Source organism: Grus americana, unplaced genomic scaffold (genome assembly GCF_028858705.1).
Source record: "Grus americana isolate bGruAme1 unplaced genomic scaffold, bGruAme1.mat scaffold_339, whole genome shotgun sequence".
In the NCBI taxonomy this organism is placed as follows: domain Eukaryota; kingdom Metazoa; phylum Chordata; class Aves; order Gruiformes; family Gruidae; genus Grus; species Grus americana.
In genome coordinates, this window is record NW_026561617.1 from 80,732 (window position 1) to 98,177 (window position 17,446).

The following is a 17,446-nucleotide window of genomic DNA, read 5'->3' on the forward strand; positions in this document are numbered from 1 at the left end:
CTGTTGTTTCCTACCTCCAAGGAAAGCTCCACCATCTGAGAAACAACCCTTCAGGCAGGCATCCCAACCCACCAGTCTTCTTGAGGCCTTTCACCTGACCAGGCAGAAGTAACCTCACCATGATCTCCCAAGGCTGCTAGCCTTTCAGCTTCTCAGATGATAGACACGACCAAGCCGTGTGCCTGCTGCTGTCCCATCATGTTCTCAGGCAGAACAGACATGACCACCAAGATATAAGCCCCCTTCCTGGACTAAGCCTAGGTCCTTTGGCAGATGGGATCTCACAGACAATGTGCCAACCAGGTGCCTTCTGCTGGCCTGTCAGAGACGCTGTCAGATGTGAGCTTTAAAGCACATATCCCAGCCATGGGCCAAGGTCTGGCCTATCAGCTATTTCAGAGTGAAGTGACCTCAGAGTCCCTTTCTCAGCCACGTTCCTGCTGCTGGCCTATCACCTCCAGAGGCAGAACTGACCTCACCTCCCCATTTGCTTCCTACTGGATTATGAGGTACTTATACACAATTGACCACATCATACCATACCCAACCATCACCCTCTTTGTGGCCCAGTACCTGAGCAGGTAAAAGTAAGCTGCTTTCATCAAATTTATCCAGTAGATTTCCTACCAACAATTTGAGTGGAGAAATGTTCCTCAGAGGAACTGCTGTATTTCTACCGCTGCATTTTATATCTCTACTGCTGCCTCTTTGTTTTGTCGATTCTGTCTCCAAAAGCTCTCCAAGGGAGAGACTCATGGAATCATCAAATAACTCAGGTTGGAAGAGAGCCCTGAAGTTCATCTTGTCCGGCTATCCTGCTCAAGGCAGGGTTAACCTGATGAGGTCGCTCAGAGGCTCTGCCCAGTTTGGCATCATCCACAAAGGAGCTGAAAATGCCCTCTGTCACATTATACAGGGAGTTAATAAAGACATTCAACGGGTTGGCCCAATCCGACTGTATAGAGACTATGGAGACCATGTCAAAGCCCTTGCTAAGGTCTAGGTACGAAACATGCCCTTCTTGCCCCTACCCATATGGGTTTGGCAGTCCCTTCCTTCTCCTTCAAGTGCCTGTAAATCCCTGCAGGTGTATTTGGCCCATCACCTTCTCAGGGACTAAGGTGAGGTTGACCAGCCTGTAATTCTCCCAATCCTCCTCCTTGCCCTTCTTGAAGAAATGTTTGATGTCTGCCTTTTCTGAGGATCCCAGAACCTCTCTGATTGCTCTGACACGTTTGAGGGCACAATCCAGAAAGGGTGACGCGAGCAGACAGGAGTATTTGCAATGAGCCTGTCCAAGGCGGCTGAGAGGAATCTCAAGGGGAAGTTGGGGGTTGTTCCTGCAGTCACAAATAGAAACGTCAAGGCCCTGTGAGATGTCCGCACCTGAGCTGGCCTCATTGACTCCTCATATACACAGGGGTCTTCAGAGCCACGAGTCCTTCCCTTGCAGACACAGAGGCAGTGCATCGCAGCAGTCACAGTGTCTCTCTGGCCTCTTGTTGCCACTCCGGGAGGAGGCTGGGAGGCACCTCAGCCCTGCAGTGTGTCGCCCTGCCCTGCACTCATCTGAGATGCCCCACGGCATGAGGAATGGACACCGGGACTTAGGTCCAAGGAAGCCCATCCCAGTGCTGCATTCAGGTGGTTTCCCAGGGAAAGTTACTCTCACAGTGAAGTGACCTCAAGACACTGTCTGTCCCACAAGCCTTCATGGCACCTCTGAGGAACAGCTGATGGCATTCATGCTCACTCAGGTTCATGTCCCCACATGCACATGATGTGCATGCTTCTATCTCGTCTGTAAAATGTAGACGTGGACTTCTGACCTAGTCATGCAGTGTCCTCCTTCTGAACAGGAGGGACAAACCACCTCTCTGAGCTGGAGTGAGAAGCCAGTGTTGGGAATGGTGGTTGCAAGGGGCTGGCCTGTGATGATTGCCCTGGGGCACTTTCCTTGGGGTGTCCAGTGACCACGGGCACAGGCCAGACCCTGCTCTGCTGGTCCTTCAAGGCTATCCCAGGAGGACTGGCTGTGCGAGGACACTGCTGCGTGCGTTCCCCCACCCTGCACATTCAAACACTTGGTCTGTTCACTGGTGTTTTCCTCACCAGGGCACTTTCTTGAGCTTGTTCTGGACAGCCACTTTGAAGGAAGACCTACGCCTTCAGGCACTGCCTCAGGAGGTCCCCTTGTCTGACGGAAACACTGTTATGGGGGCAAACTCTGTCAAAGTAGTGCCCATTGCCTGTCCCTGCCTATGATCACAGGACTGCCACGCAGCAGGACTCTGACCAAGCTGCCAGTGCTCTCAGGCCTTGCACCAAAACAAGAGCTCAGAAAGAGAGTGTGGAAGTGAAAAGAGAGCAGCTCAGGAAAGACCAAGCGCTGGTGCTGCTTGGCAGTGCTCCTGTGCTGGGACTCTTTTCCCCTCCACCTGTGCACACAGGCACTGACCTGCAGCTCCAGAAAGGTCTCTCAGGAAGGATCTCAAACAAACCAGTCACTGCAGGGTCCTTTGATTTCTTTAAATGTACAGACAGCCTTGCTTCTCATTAACACACTCTCTGGATCACACAGGAAAGGTAGATCCTGATGCAGAAGTGGCATGAATAATGACATTGCTTTGTGGACCACATTATCATCAGTAAAACAAAAGAAAAAAATCGAAATCCCCCCCAAAAAAAAAGCAACAAAAACTTCAGAAGACAGGTTGGGGCTGCAATGAGTTATATTATGAGTGATATGGAGATGATGATGAACAGTTTATTGCTTCTGAAAATCATCCCGTCCTCAGTTTCCACACTGCATCCTTGAGCTCCTGGTTCCTCATGCTGTAGATGAGAGGATTCACGGCTGGAGGTACCACCGAGTAAAGAACTGCCATTACCAGATCCAGGGATGGGGAGGACATGGAGGGGGTCTTCAGGTAGGCAAATATGCCAGTGCTGATAAACATTGAGACCACGGCCAGGTGAGGGAGGCATGTGGAAAAGGCTTTGTGCCGTCCCTGCTCAGAGGGGATCCTCAGCACGGCCCTGAAGATCTGCACATAGGACACCACAATGAAAACAAAACACCCAAATCCTAAACAGGCACTAACCACAATTAGCCCAACTTCCCTGAGGTAGGCATCTGAGCAGGAGAGCTTGAGGATCTGGGGGATTTCACAGAAGAACTGGTCCACAGCATTGCCATGGCAGAGGGGTAGGGAAAATGTATTGGCCGTGTGCAGCAGAGCAGTGAGAAACCCACTGCCCCAGGCAGCTGCTGCCATGTGGGCACAAGCTCTGCTGCCCAGGAGGGTCCCGTAGTGCAGGGGTTTGCAGATGGCAACGTAGCGGTCGTAGGCCATGATGGTGAGAAGACAATACTCCCCTACAATAAAGAAGAGAAAGAAAAAGAGCTGGGCAGCACATCCTGCATAGGAAATGGATCTGTTGTCCCAGAGTGAGCTGGCCATGGCTTTGGGGAGAGTGGTGGAGATGAAGCCCAGGTCTAGAAGGGAGAGGTTGAGGAGGAAGAAGTACATGGGGGGTGTGGAGGTGGTGGTCACAGGCTATGACAGTGATGATGAGGCCGTTTCCCAGGAGGGCAGCCAGGTAGATGCCCAGGAAGAGCCAGAAGTGCAAGAGCTGCAGCTCCCGTGTGTCTGCAAATGCCAGGAGGAGGAACTGGGTGATGGAGCTGTCATTGGACATTTGCTGTCTCTGGGCATTGGGACCTGTCAAAGGAGGAAGAAGTAGTGACAAGTTAGGGTAGACATCTCAGAGAAGTATTTCTTCCAATTCTCATGGAAACCCCCCAAACCGCCTCTTTCCTTTCAGAAAGACCTTTTGCTGGTCCATTTAGTGAATTCGGGTGGGAGCTGGCTGAGGATCCCCCAAGTGGCACTTCTGCTTGTCGCTGAGAGAAACCTTGTGGGTCCTGTGTGGCAAAGGGACTGTCCCTTTGTGCCGAGGGACAGTCTGTCCGTCAGACCCGGTCTCAGTTACCCTAGGCTGTCACCTCCTTGAGCTGGAGAGCGATTGCACCCAGACCCCCCTGAGAAGAAAATGGACAATGGGGTGAATGCAGTTCCCAAGTGCCCATCTCCAAACTCCTCACATTGTCTCAGCTCAGCCCTCCCCTCCCAGCCAGGGACGCAGGGGGCTCATCACAGGTGCTTGCATACACCCTGCCAGCAGCATTTCCATGGCCTTAGTACTGAGGGGCTGCTACGTAACACACAGACGGAACGGGAAGGCTGTGCCCTTCTGGAAGACAGCCTGCAGCACAGCAGGATGGCCCAGGGAAATAACCAAATGTCCTCAAGATCACCTGTCCGGAACAGTGAGTTGGCTCACTGAGCCCTGCAAGCAGCATTGCCCGGAGCTCCCACCTTAGGTGGGAAGAAAGGCAGCATGAAGAGGAGGGGGGAACTGGAGAAATTCCCCAGTGCCCCTGTTGATGGAGGCAGTACGGGGACAAACGGATGAGCACTTGGGAGATTCCCCTCATCAGGGGTCCATCGGCCGAGGAGGTAACTCATGCCGTGGAGCACATGGCCTTCAAGGTGAAGGCCCTGCTGTGTGGCAGAAGAGATCAGGGGCTTGCTCCGGGGAAGGCGTCGGCGCTGTAGCAAATGGCACAGAGGTGCCTGAATCCCCCCCCCCCCCTGGCATTTCTGGCAGCAGCTTCTTCTCACTCCCTGCCCATATCTCTGCAGCCTGGAGCTGTTCCTGCCGGGATTTGTTTCTCTGTCCCCACATCTCCTCCCTGTCAGTGCTCACAGACCCCATCGCACCCACTGTGTGCTCAGCTCTGCCCTGCAGACCCCTCCTGGAAGCAGGGACATCTCTGTGTGTGCGGGGGCTCAGCAGCAGTTCAGAGAAGTCTGAATTAGAACTGGGGTCTCCGTGCCTTCACCAGAGCAGAGAAATAAATTCCCATCTCCCACTGCCCCCCAGCCAATGAAGAGCGGAAAACTGAAAGCACAGGTTCCTGCACTTTCAGGTACATGTTGCCTTGATGTCCTGCTTCAAAAGGACCCTCTGCAAATGCCCTGGCGGGGGATCTGAACCTGTGAGCACCTCTGACCCATGCAACACCCTCTTGACTCCAGAAGGCCTCTGCCCTGCCAGGCATCACCCCTTCCACCCAGAGCTTATCCCCAGGTGCTGTGGGGAGCTCCCCAGGCAGGCTGAGTGCTGACCCTGGCAGGCAGCAGAGTCCCTGCTCCAGCACACAGCCCCTGGGGTGCAGGGACCCCGCTCTGAAAGACAGCCCTGGGCACCCCTGGCTGCACACCTGGCTGCACACCCTTGCAGCCAGCCCCAGGAGAAGGGAAACTTCGTGTGCTGTCCCTCTGATGGTGCTACGCAGAAGCCCTGCTCTGGAGCATGTCCTTCTCCACAGTAAAGAAACCCTGATCGCCATCCTGCCAGATCTTAGCTGCAGCAAGATGTGTGAGCTCTAGGAAGCCCCTCCAGGACATTTGTGTATCGACCTGGAGCCAGACACTTACCGTGTCAAGGCCTGTGTAGATTTCTCCAACAGCGAACTCTCAGCATTAGCCCACTCCACAGTGCCTGTAATATCTCTGCCGTTTCCCCCTCTGCCCTCGCTGCCTGCAGGCAGTGCCCTCAGCCCTGCTGCGCTTTGCAGAGGAGCTGCTCCTGGGCAGAGCTGTCTCTCTGCAGCGCTGCCCGCTTGCCAGGAGCTCCCTCCATCCCAGGAGCCCAGCCCAGCTCAGGAGCAGAGGACCAGCCCAAGGCAGCACTTTCTCTGCCCCCTCTGGGCTCCCTCCAGGTGTCCCTGGGGCTCTGGGGGAACCTGCTGTGAAACAGGCTGAAGCAATCACTGATGTTCCCTCCCTCCGCTGGGGAAGGACACTTCTTTCCAGTAGAGTCATTTCTCCAAACAGACTGAGTCATGTCCAAGATTCACCTTTTCATGTCCCATCATTAGAGACAGGAAACCAAGACAGTGACCAGGAGGGATCTCCTTTACCTCTGCTGAGGGAAGAGATGCACCCGAGTCATTAGATGCATCTCAGTTGTTTTATAGTCCTGGGGCCGGATGGGGACTCAGCTCCCTGCCACAAACCCTCAGGATGTCGGATTCCTCTTGCCTCAGTTAAGGTGGGCACAAAACAGGCACCTGCATGTGAGCTGCTTGTCCCAGCTCGCATGGTAATTCATGAAGATAAAGGCCATGAGTGAGCTGCTGAGACACAACACCTGGTTATCTTTGAGATGCCAGAGGTGACCAAGATGTGTGCTGGTAACTGCAAGATCTAATGGAGCACTTCCTAGAGACAGGGCAGCATCTGGGGCCACCACCTTGGAGGCTGGTGGGAAATTTCTTTGGCCAGGTGAAATGACAGCAGATGCCCACGTTTATGACAACTGAAACTGTAACTATACCTTAGCTCCAGGGCATCCTATAGAGGTCTTCAACTGACCAAAAGGAGTGCCTTCCTGAGGAACCTGTCCTTCCTGGAGATCTGCTACACGTCAGTCACTCTGCCAAAAATGCTGGTGGGTTTCCTGACGGAAGACGGCAGGATCTCCTTCCTTGGCTGTGCTGCCCAGCTCTATTTCCTGGTTTTGTTGGGCAGCATCGAATGCCTTCTCCCGGCTGCCATGGCCTACGACCGCTACATAGCCATCTGTGACCCCCCCTGCACTACACCCTCATCATGAGCAGGGGTGTCTGCATCAGACTGCTGGTGGGGTCGTGGGTGGTCGTCGTACCAGTGCAAGTAGGACAGACCTACCAGGTGTTCACTTTGCCCTTCTGTGCATCCCGGGACCTTCGCCACTTTTTCTGGGATGTCCCCCCTCTGCCGGAACTGGCCTGTGCAGACACTTTCTGGAACCAAGTGATGCTGTACACCATCATCCTGGTCTTTGCGATCCTTCCCTTCTCCTTCATAGTTATTTCTTACATGAAAATTATCAGGGCAATTCTGAGAATACCTTCGGTTCTGGGCAGACACAAAGCCTTTTCCACCTGCTCTTCACACCTCGGGGTGGTGACGCTCTTCTATGGCTCAGCCACAATCGTCTACTTAAAGCGACGGTCAAGGGATTCTGTAGACCCTGACAAGTACCTTGCCCTGTTCTACACAATTGTGACCCCCATGTTTAACCCTGTCATCTATAGCCTGAGGAACAAGGAAGTGAGAATTGCCTTGAAGAGACTCCTATGGACAAAGTGATACTACAGAGTATGTAAAATAGCCCCAAATAGTCCCAAATGCCCCACTGGGGTACGTGGTTGTCTGAAAAAAGGCATCCCACATTTGCCCCAAAAAACCCCACATGTCCAGCCTGGCTTCCATCCTCCTCAAGAAGGGGGAAGGTGGCCTGAGGCATTCCTGGTATGTCATGCCCCACCATGATTAATGCAAACAGCTCCTTCAAGCTCTGTCTGACCAATGTAAAGTTAAAGGGAAATAGCCGAATCGTGGTCAGCAGTCAAGGAGGCCCAAAGGTGACACAACCGATGAAGAGATGACTACCCTCAGGTTTGAGAAATCACTTGCTAGACCCCATGGACTGTCTAGAGTGTCACCGCATGGAATCAACCTAAAAACATTAAAAGTCATGAAGGTCATCTTCCCCTGCTATGATGTCTTGCACTGAGTTGTGTAATGCTTCACTAACTTGACAGAAAGAATAAACAAAAAAAGTCACTGGGGGGGAAAGTCCAGCACTGGGATAGAGTCCCAGGGACCCGTGGAGTGTCTTTTTGCCATGGTTTAATACCAGTCGGCAACTAAGCACCACACAGCAGCTTGCTCACTCCCCACCCTGGTGGGACAGGAGAGACTCGGAAGGGTAAAAGTGAGAAAACTGGGGGGCTGAGATAAAGGCAGTTTATTAGGTAAAGCAAAAGCCGTGCACACAAGCAAAGCAAAACAAGGAATTCCCCCATCACTTCCCATCAGCAGGCAGGTGTTCAGCCATCTCCAGGAAAGCAGGGCTCCATCACGCGCAATGGTTACTTGGGAAGACACACACCGTCACTCCCAATGCCCTCTCCTTCCTTCTTTTTCCACCAGCTTTTATGGCTCAACACGATGTCATATGGTATGGAATATCCCTTGGTCAGGTGAGGTCAGCTGTCCCAGCCGTGTCCCCTCCAAACTTCTCGCTGGTGGGATGGTGTGAGGAGCAGAAGAGGCCTTGACATCGTGCAAGCACTTCTCAGCAGTAACTAAACCATCCCTGTGTTATCAACACTGTTGTCAGCACACATCCAAAACACAGCCCCATGCAAGCTACTATGGAGAAAATTAACTCCGTCCCAGCCAAAACCAGCACACGCATTTATGTACTGAATCTGCTTTGCCAGTCTGAAACTGTCTCTTTAAAAAATGAGCCAGTGGGGGGGTTGTAGCCCAAATGCCTATGCAGCATGAAGTGGGTTTCCCCAAACGGAGCAGCTTTGCACAATGTCTGCTCCACGAGGGGAAATATCTCAGCCTGCAATTGCAAATGGCTGATGCTGTGGAGGACAAATGTGTTTCCTGAGACAATATTCGATAAGCAAACAATACAAAAAGATTGGGAAGGTGAATGGGTAGGACAGAAACAGGAAAATTGCCCATCCACTGGAGCTCTGCAGAAGGAGGCTGGAGTGGTGCCCAGCATGAGGTGCTACAGTGGGATCAGCACCTAGACAAGACTTTTGTAGGGAAGGCTTTGCAAAGGAATAGCCTGACCTCACCCACCTGAAAAATAGACCCCGGGCAGCGTATTGAAGTGATGGTGAGATATGTCCCGGGGTAAAAGACCTTTGATGAGAGAAGGCTGGAGAGCTTTGGGTTGCAGAGATTGGAGGTAGTCCTCTGGCAATCTGAGTAGACTAAGCTTTGGAAAGGAGGAAAATAAAGAAGCTCTCAAGGTTGTTTAAGGAATTAGTGGTCCTGTCACTAATAACACGAACAGCACAGTGCTCTAAGGGAATTCCTTCTTTTTCTTCATTAGGATTAATCAAAGCACTTCAATTTCATTCCCAACATTCATTTCTACTTTACAAAAGAGCCATAAGTTCTCAGCAGTTAGCCTCTGGCATGAAGTTCTTAAAACGCAGTGCTGCTTCTCTCACTGTTACCATTTCAATATTACACTTCTTAGACAGTATTGCCCTTAAATTATCCCTGCTTCATCTCTCTCCTCCCTGTTGTGTGGAGGAGAGGGAGGTGGAAGAGGGGAGCTGTTGCTTTTTTAGCCACAGGCGGCCAAGGGACAGACCCCAGCTTATGCAAAAGCACAAAGGAAGACAACATTTCCACGTGGTGTACGCTAACACAACACCGCTACCTGCATTTCCAGTCTCTGATGCCCTAACTGTGCGGCAGGGAGCCTGGAAGCTCTGAGCTCCCTTCATCTGCCCTGCAATTCAGCATGTAAAATGAAACTAACCTCCTCAAAGAGATTCTTCTGGTTCTCTTCAGAACCTACAGCACCACATTTGCCAGGAGACTGGCCAGGACAGGGAAAGTGGACTCGCATTCCTCTGCACAGAAAGCTTAGGTGTTCCTGGGAATCTCGGGAGGCATGGCATACCGATTCCTGGGTTCAAGGAGCCGCTCAAAGGCTTTGTGTCCATTTCCATAACGGTGGATTCAATGCCTGGCACACGTGCAGCCTCTGTACTGGGATGCTGATGTCTATGGAGCAACCTGCTCCGACCTCCGAGCTGGCCCTGCTTGGAACCAAAGGTAGAACTAGAGACCTCCTGAGTACAGGAGCATTCCACCCTGAATCGTCCTATGACCCCCTGCTGCAGAGACCCCCACCTCCAGCTGAATCCTTTCTCCTGGGGCACACTGCAAGGCACAGGCTTATGGAAGGGTTGTTGGGAAAGGGAGCGCTGGGATCTCTGGTCCAGCCTCCCAGCAAAGGGTGGGGTATCGCCAGTCCCACAGTCAGCTTGGCTGGAAACTGAAGACCTCCAAAGATGGAGATCACAGAGAGTTCTGGGTGTCCTGCTGCCATCAGCAGCACCCTCTGTTCACTCTTTCTGAAGGCCCAGTGTGAAGGTCCCAGGAGGAAACTTGTGGCTGTTGCCTCTGCCAGGATTCAGCTGCCTTTGAGTGCCCTGCTCCTCACCTTCAGCAGACTAAAGAGACCCAGTTCCTTCTGCCTCTCCACACGGCTCATGCTTTAGGCCCCAACTCTCATCATGACAAACTGCCTCTGGACATTCTCCAGTTTCTCCATCCACCTTTCAAAATGGGAAACCCACTGGCTCATATGGCATCCATCATAACTCCCATGCCCTTCTCCTCAGGACACTCCTCAGCCAGGCACGTCATGGTCCTCATGCATGCGGTTTATTCTGCTCCAGATGCAGACCTTGCCTTTCTGTTGGCCAAAGGCGCGAGGGTGTGAAGGTCCCTCTGGCCTGAAACTCCCACATGTCAGCATTCGAGTTTTGTGGGTCAATGCCTCCAGCAGCATAGCAATATGGGGATTTCTCTCCTGCCAAGTATCAATAATTGTTCCCTATTCCTCTGCCAGGGCAATGCCCTGGACCTGTTCCGACATGAAATCACCCAGATCCTCAGGCTCCCCTGCTCAGATGTCCACCTCAGTGAGGCTGGGTTTATTGTGGTTAGTGTCTGTTTAGCATTTGGGTGTTTTGTTTTCATTGTGGTGTCCTGTGTGCAGATCTTCAGGGCCGTGCTGAGGATCCCCTCTGAGCAGGGACGGCACAAAGCCTTTTCCACGTGCCTCCCTCACCTGGCCGTGGTCTCCCTGTTTAGCAGCAGTACCGTGTTTGCCCACCTGAAGTCCCCCCAATCTCCTCCCCATCTCTGGATCTGGTGGTAGCTGTTCTGTACTCTGTGGTACCTCCAGTAGTGACACACTATTTACAGCATGAGGAACCGGGAGCTCAAGGATGCCCTTGAGAAAATGATTCCAAGGACATTTTGCTACAGTGACAGAATTACCACCTCTGTCCACAAATGATTCCCAGTGTATCTGATTCCAGCTTTTGTTTGTTTGTTTGTTGTGAGGTTGGGTTTTTTGGGGTTTTTTTGGGTTTGGTTTCATTTGGTTTAAATATCATTAAAATCATTATAATTATCATGCTGTTGATATTTTTCATTCATGGTTTTTATGTTTCTTTCTTCACAAATATTTGCATTTACGTCACTGTATCTGAGTCATGTACCAACTTTGCATGTATAAGTGAGCCTGGCTGCCTTTATAAAAGTATGTTCAACACTGCTCAGAGTTAGCGTGACTCGTAGCATCTCCATAATACAGTGGGATCTCCCCGGTGCAGTGCTTTCTGTCTGGGCTCTTTCTCCAAAGAGGCATGAGGAACTGCCCCACTGAAATTCCTCTTCCTCCATGTGTTTGGGAGCAAAAAGCTCAGCGTCTGTTTGTGACCTTTTAGAGACGAGATGTCGGACGGGATTTATGCGTCACCAGTCGGTGTCTGATGACAGGTAAGATGGTGAGTGTAACTGAGGGGTGTGCCCAGGGCTCTCACACAGGTGACATTAAGGACACCCATCGTCTAGGAGAGGAATCTGGAGCTGCCTGGAGGGCGCAGTGGTTCTCCAGGAGCGGCATGTTCCCAGGGTTGAGTGGGTATGGAAGAGGTCGGCAAAGATGGGGTTGAGGCCTAAAGTACAGGACATGTGCAGACCTCCTCGGGGCACTCTCCAGTTCCTCCCCACCTCTCTACAGCAGCAATCCCCACAGAGGGACACACCGGTCCAGATGTCACCACACCACGGCTCACTGGAGGGGGATGAAAACTCAAGATGTCTGGGGTGGCAGAGCTACTTCTACCACGGCCTCAGATGCAGTTGACCTTGTTCACGCTGAGCACGCACCACTGGCTTGTATGGTGTCCCTCGTAGTGCCTACAGCACAGAGGACCCAAATCCTTGCCTGCTAGCCAAATCATTGTATTCCCTTCCCTGCATGCAGTAGTCATGCCACTCTCCTCGAGCTGCATTTCCCTCTGGACACCTATCAGACAACTTAATGCAATTTCTGGTGCAATGATTGTGAGGCTTTTGGGGAGTCAGCAGTCCTAGGATGAAAGCAAGCACACATTCAAAATTCACCAGGATTCACACGATTTTGAAGGCTTTTGGAAGATGCGGGTATGAACATGTATCACAGTTTCTGCAGGGGCTATGGGAAAGCCCATACGTACAGTAGTGATGTCTCCAGGAGCTGATCTTAAACTCTCCATCTATCCAGGAGCTGGCCCTGGGATTCCCTCATCCTTCCAGTTACCCCATGGAGAAACACATACACACACACAGAACACACACACACACAGAAAACACACACAGACAACACACACACACACACAGAGTCATGTATTTGGTAGCGGGAGGGCTACAGGGGGTGGCTTCTGCAAGAAGCTGCTAGAAGCTTCCCCTGTGTCCGATAGAGCTGATGCCAGCCGGCTCCAAGACGGACCCAATGCTGGCCAAGGCCAAGCCTATCAGCAACTGTGGCAGTGCCTCTGTGATAACATATTTAAGAAGGAAGAAAAAGAGAGCGACTGAGACTATTTGAGAGGAACAACTCTGCAGACACCAAGGTCAGTGCAGAAGGAGGGGGAGGAGGTGCTCCAGGCGCCAGAGCAGATTCCTTTGCAGCCCATGGAGGTTGATGGTGGAGCAGATATCCACCTGCAGCCCACGGACGACCCCACACTGGGGCAGGTGGAGACACCTGAAGGAGGCTGTGACCCTGTGGGAAGCCAGCGCTGGAGCAGGCTCCTGGCAGGACCTGTGGACCCATGAAGAGAGGAGCCAGCGCTGGAGCGGTTATTCTGTCAGGACTTGTGACTCCGCTGGGGGACCCATGCTGGAGCAGTCTGTTCCTGAAGGATTGTACCTCGTGGAAGGGACCCACGCTGGAGCAGGTCATGAAGAAATGTAGCCTGTGGGAAGGACTCAAGCTGGAGAAGTTCACGGAGGATTGTCTCCTAGGAGAGGGACCCCACGCTGGAGCGGGGGAAGCGTGAGGAGTCCTCCGTGAGGAGGAAGGAGGGGCAGAGACAATGTGTGATGAACTGACCACAACCCCCATTCTCCGTCCCCCCATTCTGCTAGAGGGGGAGGAGGTAGAGAAATCGGGTCACTGAGTCTTTGAGAGGTTTGTGCAATCTCCTCTCAGTACCTGAGGTTTGTTACTCAGCACCAAATACACCATGGGACTCATTAAAATCAAGCAAGCCCTAACGAGCCATCTCTCTCCCTGTGATTTTCTTCAAGTCTTCAAGAGTTGTACACATAATTGGAGCTGTTTCCTAGTGTAGTTGTGGAGAAAGATTTCAAAGAACTTCTAACAAAGAGGAGGTTTTATTTCCAAGGGTGTATTTTACTACTTTTCAGTTTAGAGAAGAGGTGATGGCAGCATTCCCCAGTAGATCTTGCTCCAGGGTCTCTCCTAAGGATGCCTGGACAGGAGGAAAAGCAGTCCCTTGAGGTCTGACACAGCATGGACAACCTTCACCTCAGCTCCCCAGCCCCACCATTTCTCTCATTGGCCACCGGGGACTTTCCCTTACATCAGACTTCTCCACTGAATGCTGCAGCTGGATGTTACAGCTCCTTTGTACCAACTCGCACTTGCTTTCCTTAGAGAAATGGCTGCACACAGGCACAGATTTTTTTTGCCTATTTGCAAGCAAAGAAAAGTCAAGCACGATAAAGTTTCATCGTGCAATAAAACACACTCTGCACCATATGCTTACTACAAGCTGCCTCTAATGACGTTGCATTTCTACAAGGGATAATCTTATGAGAAATGTTTTAGGTAGGTAGGTAGGTCAGTAGATATATAGATATATAGATATAAACATAACTAAAGAGTTGGCTAAAGAGACAATTAGACTACTTAATGACAGGGCAAGCTTTTAACTCCCTGATATCAAAGCAGCAGCTTGGGTGGGTGACAGGAATGTGAATGAACAAAGAGCAGGGAGAGGAGAAAACTGGAGCGCAATGGAAAGGGCCTTTGTCTAGACAGTCTGCTGAAAAGATGACTTTAGAAAGGGTCATTGTATAATAGACAATAGTTAGATGATGAAATAAGGAAGGTTCAACACAGAGATAAGTAAAATCTTTTTCTCCATGAGGGCATCCAAGCATTGGAACAGGTTTCACACAGACGTTGTGCCGTCTCTGCCCTTGGGTGTTTTCCAGCCCCCAATGGATAAAGCCTCGAGCAATGTGGCCTGACTCCACATCTGATTCTGCTGCGAGCAGAAGGCCAGAATAGACACCTCCTGAAATCCCATTTAAGAAAGTCGAAACAAAAAGATGCAGCAGTTTCTTGTCCTCAAGGTCTGCATTTGATGACAGCAGGGAAAGTTCTCAGGTTCCCTGTGACCATGGAAGTAAGTCAGGTTCTTAGTTTAGTCAGAGCAGCTGCAGCTCTCATGCCTTGCTCCAGGCACTGCTGCTCAGGTGCAGGCCTGCTTGACAGGTATCCCCAAACTGTCCTGACCATTTCCTTTGCTTCACCATTCATTCCCTTGTCACTCCCTTCCCACCTCTCCAGTCCTACTCCTTATCCCCTCCCATGCAAAAAGACAACCCTTTTATCCATTTCCTCACAGGCCCTGCACATTCTCCCCTTTGAACCCTTATTTGGTGTTTCTGAGGTGGTTATAACGTTGCTTTCTGCCTTGATTAGCAACTACACTACACTAGTACTCTTTTTCTCATCTGTAGTGTCCTGTAGCTACCTAAGTTATCACCTTGTTAGAGGCACCATGGCTCAGGATGAACATCAGCACAGGTACTTTCAATGTTGGAGGTTCATTCCAGAGGGACCTTGACACACCTGGGGATTTGGCCAGCCGAAACTTGAAGATTTAGAAGGAAAAGCTGCAGAACAACTCCGTGCAGCAGCATGGGCGGTGACCACGCAGGCCAAGGAGTGCCTGGAGGAGAAGGGCCTGTGAGTCATGATGGCTGCCGTAGGAGCCAGTGGGCTTCGCATTCCAAAAGGAAAATGGAGAAAATGGAGAGTGTCCGGGGAGGTCTGCCAAAATGGAGTGAGGAGCCTAAAGCCTGAGCTGTAGGAGAGTCTGAGGGAACTGGGCCTCTCTAGCTGGCTGAAGGGAAGGCATTGGGCAACCTCATAAGAGCCTGCACCTACCTACCTTGAGAGATGAGGGAGCCGAGCTCTCTTCTGCAGTGGCCAATGAACTGACAGAGGAAACAGCCACAAAGTGCCTCTTGGGAGTTTTGGGCTGAGCCTTAGAAAAAATAACATGGACTAGAAGGAGCACTGCTGTGACCTCCACCTTTGGAGCTCTTCAGGTTTCAGCTCCGCAAAGTCACAGCTACGTGGAGGATGGACTAGAGTCCCCCAGCAGTCTCCTCCTGCCAAGCCTTCCAAGAGCTTGTTCCTTGGCACGTGCTGTACAGGAAGAGATTAAGCTGGAGGTGAGGCTCTCTACATCATAGGATAATTCAGGGTGGAAGGGAGCTCTGGAGGTCTCAAGTGCAATGCCCAGCTCAAAGCAGGGCCAGCTCTGAGATCAGACCAGGTTGCTCAGGAAATGTCAGCATCCACAGAGAGAATTTACACACAAACCAGGTCACCATCACAGAACTGGAGACGAGGCATTCACCAGCTCCCTGAACACCGCTATCGGTAGGCCATGCCTCCTGAGATTCCTGGGAACATGCACCTTCTTTTCCAAGGAGTGGGTTCCTTATGCAAGTTCCCTGGCATATCTCCAGCCATGGAGTGCTTTAGACTGTAAACAGAATTGAAAGAAAGCCTCTGACTTGGGTACTATCAACCTCATTGCTCAAAGAGAGGGATATGGAGGCATCTCAGAGCTTCCACGTTCCTGCTACAGATTCAATGCCTCATAGGAAGGAGCTGAAGAAAACACTTTTGAACTGGTATAGCCTTTAGATCATTTCACATGTGAAGGCTCTGCTCTCTGCTTTCAATCGTTGGCACCCTGCTTTTCCTCACCTGCTTTTCCTTGCTCTCCTGCCAAAACCTGACCAAGTGATGAGAAGAAAGGCAGCAGAAAGGCCCTAGGCCTCCATGAATCAGCTGTGGTCTGGCAGCTGGAGGGTGATGGTGTCATTTCATTGTACACCCCACAAAGAATCCAGCTAGGAAGTGAATCTGCAAGTCTGAATCGACAAGGTCCATGGACAGCCCAGGCTGTGTCTATGGCTGTGACTGGAGACCCATACACCTGCAGTGCAGATCAAGCTGGGGCTGAAAGTGGGCTTCAATGGGCTCCTGGGCCCATGGACAGGGATGCAGGTGGAGGCTGCAGGTTATGCTGGTCAGGGCCATGAAGGCCGATGGATGCTCTCAGGGCCCTGACACTGCCCCCGTGGCATCCCACCTGCCAGTGCCCGCAGGAGGCCAAAGTCTCATTCCCTCATGTGCAGGGTCTGTGCTCTGCTAATCTCCTTCCCCTCGTCCCTGGGGATGTGGGAGACCACATGGTCACTGCAGACCAGGCTGACACTGGTCTTCACAGCCCTGACCAGTTCTTCCTCTTTTGGGAGTACCCCATCCAGGTGAGCAGAAGACTGGATGGCCCATTTAGAAGCTGACGCACACACACCCCCACGCCTCCATTTAACCTGTTGCGTGTTCCATAGAGAATGTCCATTTATCTGAGCTGCCCTGACATCCCACAGGGCATCCCCCACTTCTCATCTTCCCTGCTGGTCTCTCCTAAATATGTTCTATCTCCACCTACCACAAAAGCCCTGGGAGGTGTCCATCCCCACCTCGGCTCTTCTTCCATTGACATCACATCTCTGTGAAAAAGTGTGACGAAGAAGGAGTGGCAGAGAGGTTCTGTGCTGACTGTAACCCCTCATTCACCATCCCCCCCCCCCTGCACCTCTCAGGGTTGGGGCAGTAGAAAATGGGAATGAAGGGGGAATGGTCTTTCATATTTTTGTCATATCAAAAGTCTATTTTAATTGACAATAAATTAAATTGATTTTCCCCAAGTCAGCTCTTCTTTGCCAATGACAGTAATTAGTAAGTGGTCTTCCGGTCTTTATCTTGACCTGTGAGCTAATCTATCTTATTGTCTCCCTTTGTCTTTTTGAGTTGGGGCTGTGAATGAGCATCTGAGTGGGTGTCTGGCTGCTGGCCAAGGCTAACCACTGCAGAACCACCACATCAGGAGTGCTGTGTCCAGTTTGCAGCTCCCCGGCACAAGAAAGACCCTGACAGATTGGAGCAAGTCCTGCAAAGGCAAGAAGGATGGTTGGGGCCTGGAGACCATCATGGACAAGGAAAAGTGAGAAAGAGTTGGGGTTTTTTTTGAGAATCCCTCAGAGTCAAACACTAGAAGAAAGACCCAGGCCAGTTGGTGGGATCTCAAAACAATGGATTTTTTTCAATATCTCTTGAGACAAGACCATGAACCCCTGATCTAGCTGGACCTGCCTGAGAATGG

General features: G+C 51.5%; 1 protein-coding gene and 1 pseudogene across 1 annotated transcript; one reads left to right on the forward strand and one right to left on the reverse strand.

The window, feature by feature from the left end:
• Positions 1–2,813: 2,813 nt before the first annotated feature.
• LOC129200595 (olfactory receptor 14J1-like) lies at positions 2,814–3,356 on the reverse strand (the record flags this gene model as incomplete). Its single annotated transcript, XM_054811912.1, has 1 exon — positions 2,814–3,356. A coding segment is annotated over exon 1 (543 nt), but the record flags the coding sequence as incomplete, so codon positions are not given.
• Positions 3,357–6,061: 2,705 nt separating this feature from the next.
• On the forward strand, positions 6,062–7,205 carry LOC129200599 (olfactory receptor 10AG1-like; annotated as a pseudogene).
• The last annotated feature ends 10,241 nt before the right edge of the window (positions 7,206–17,446 follow it).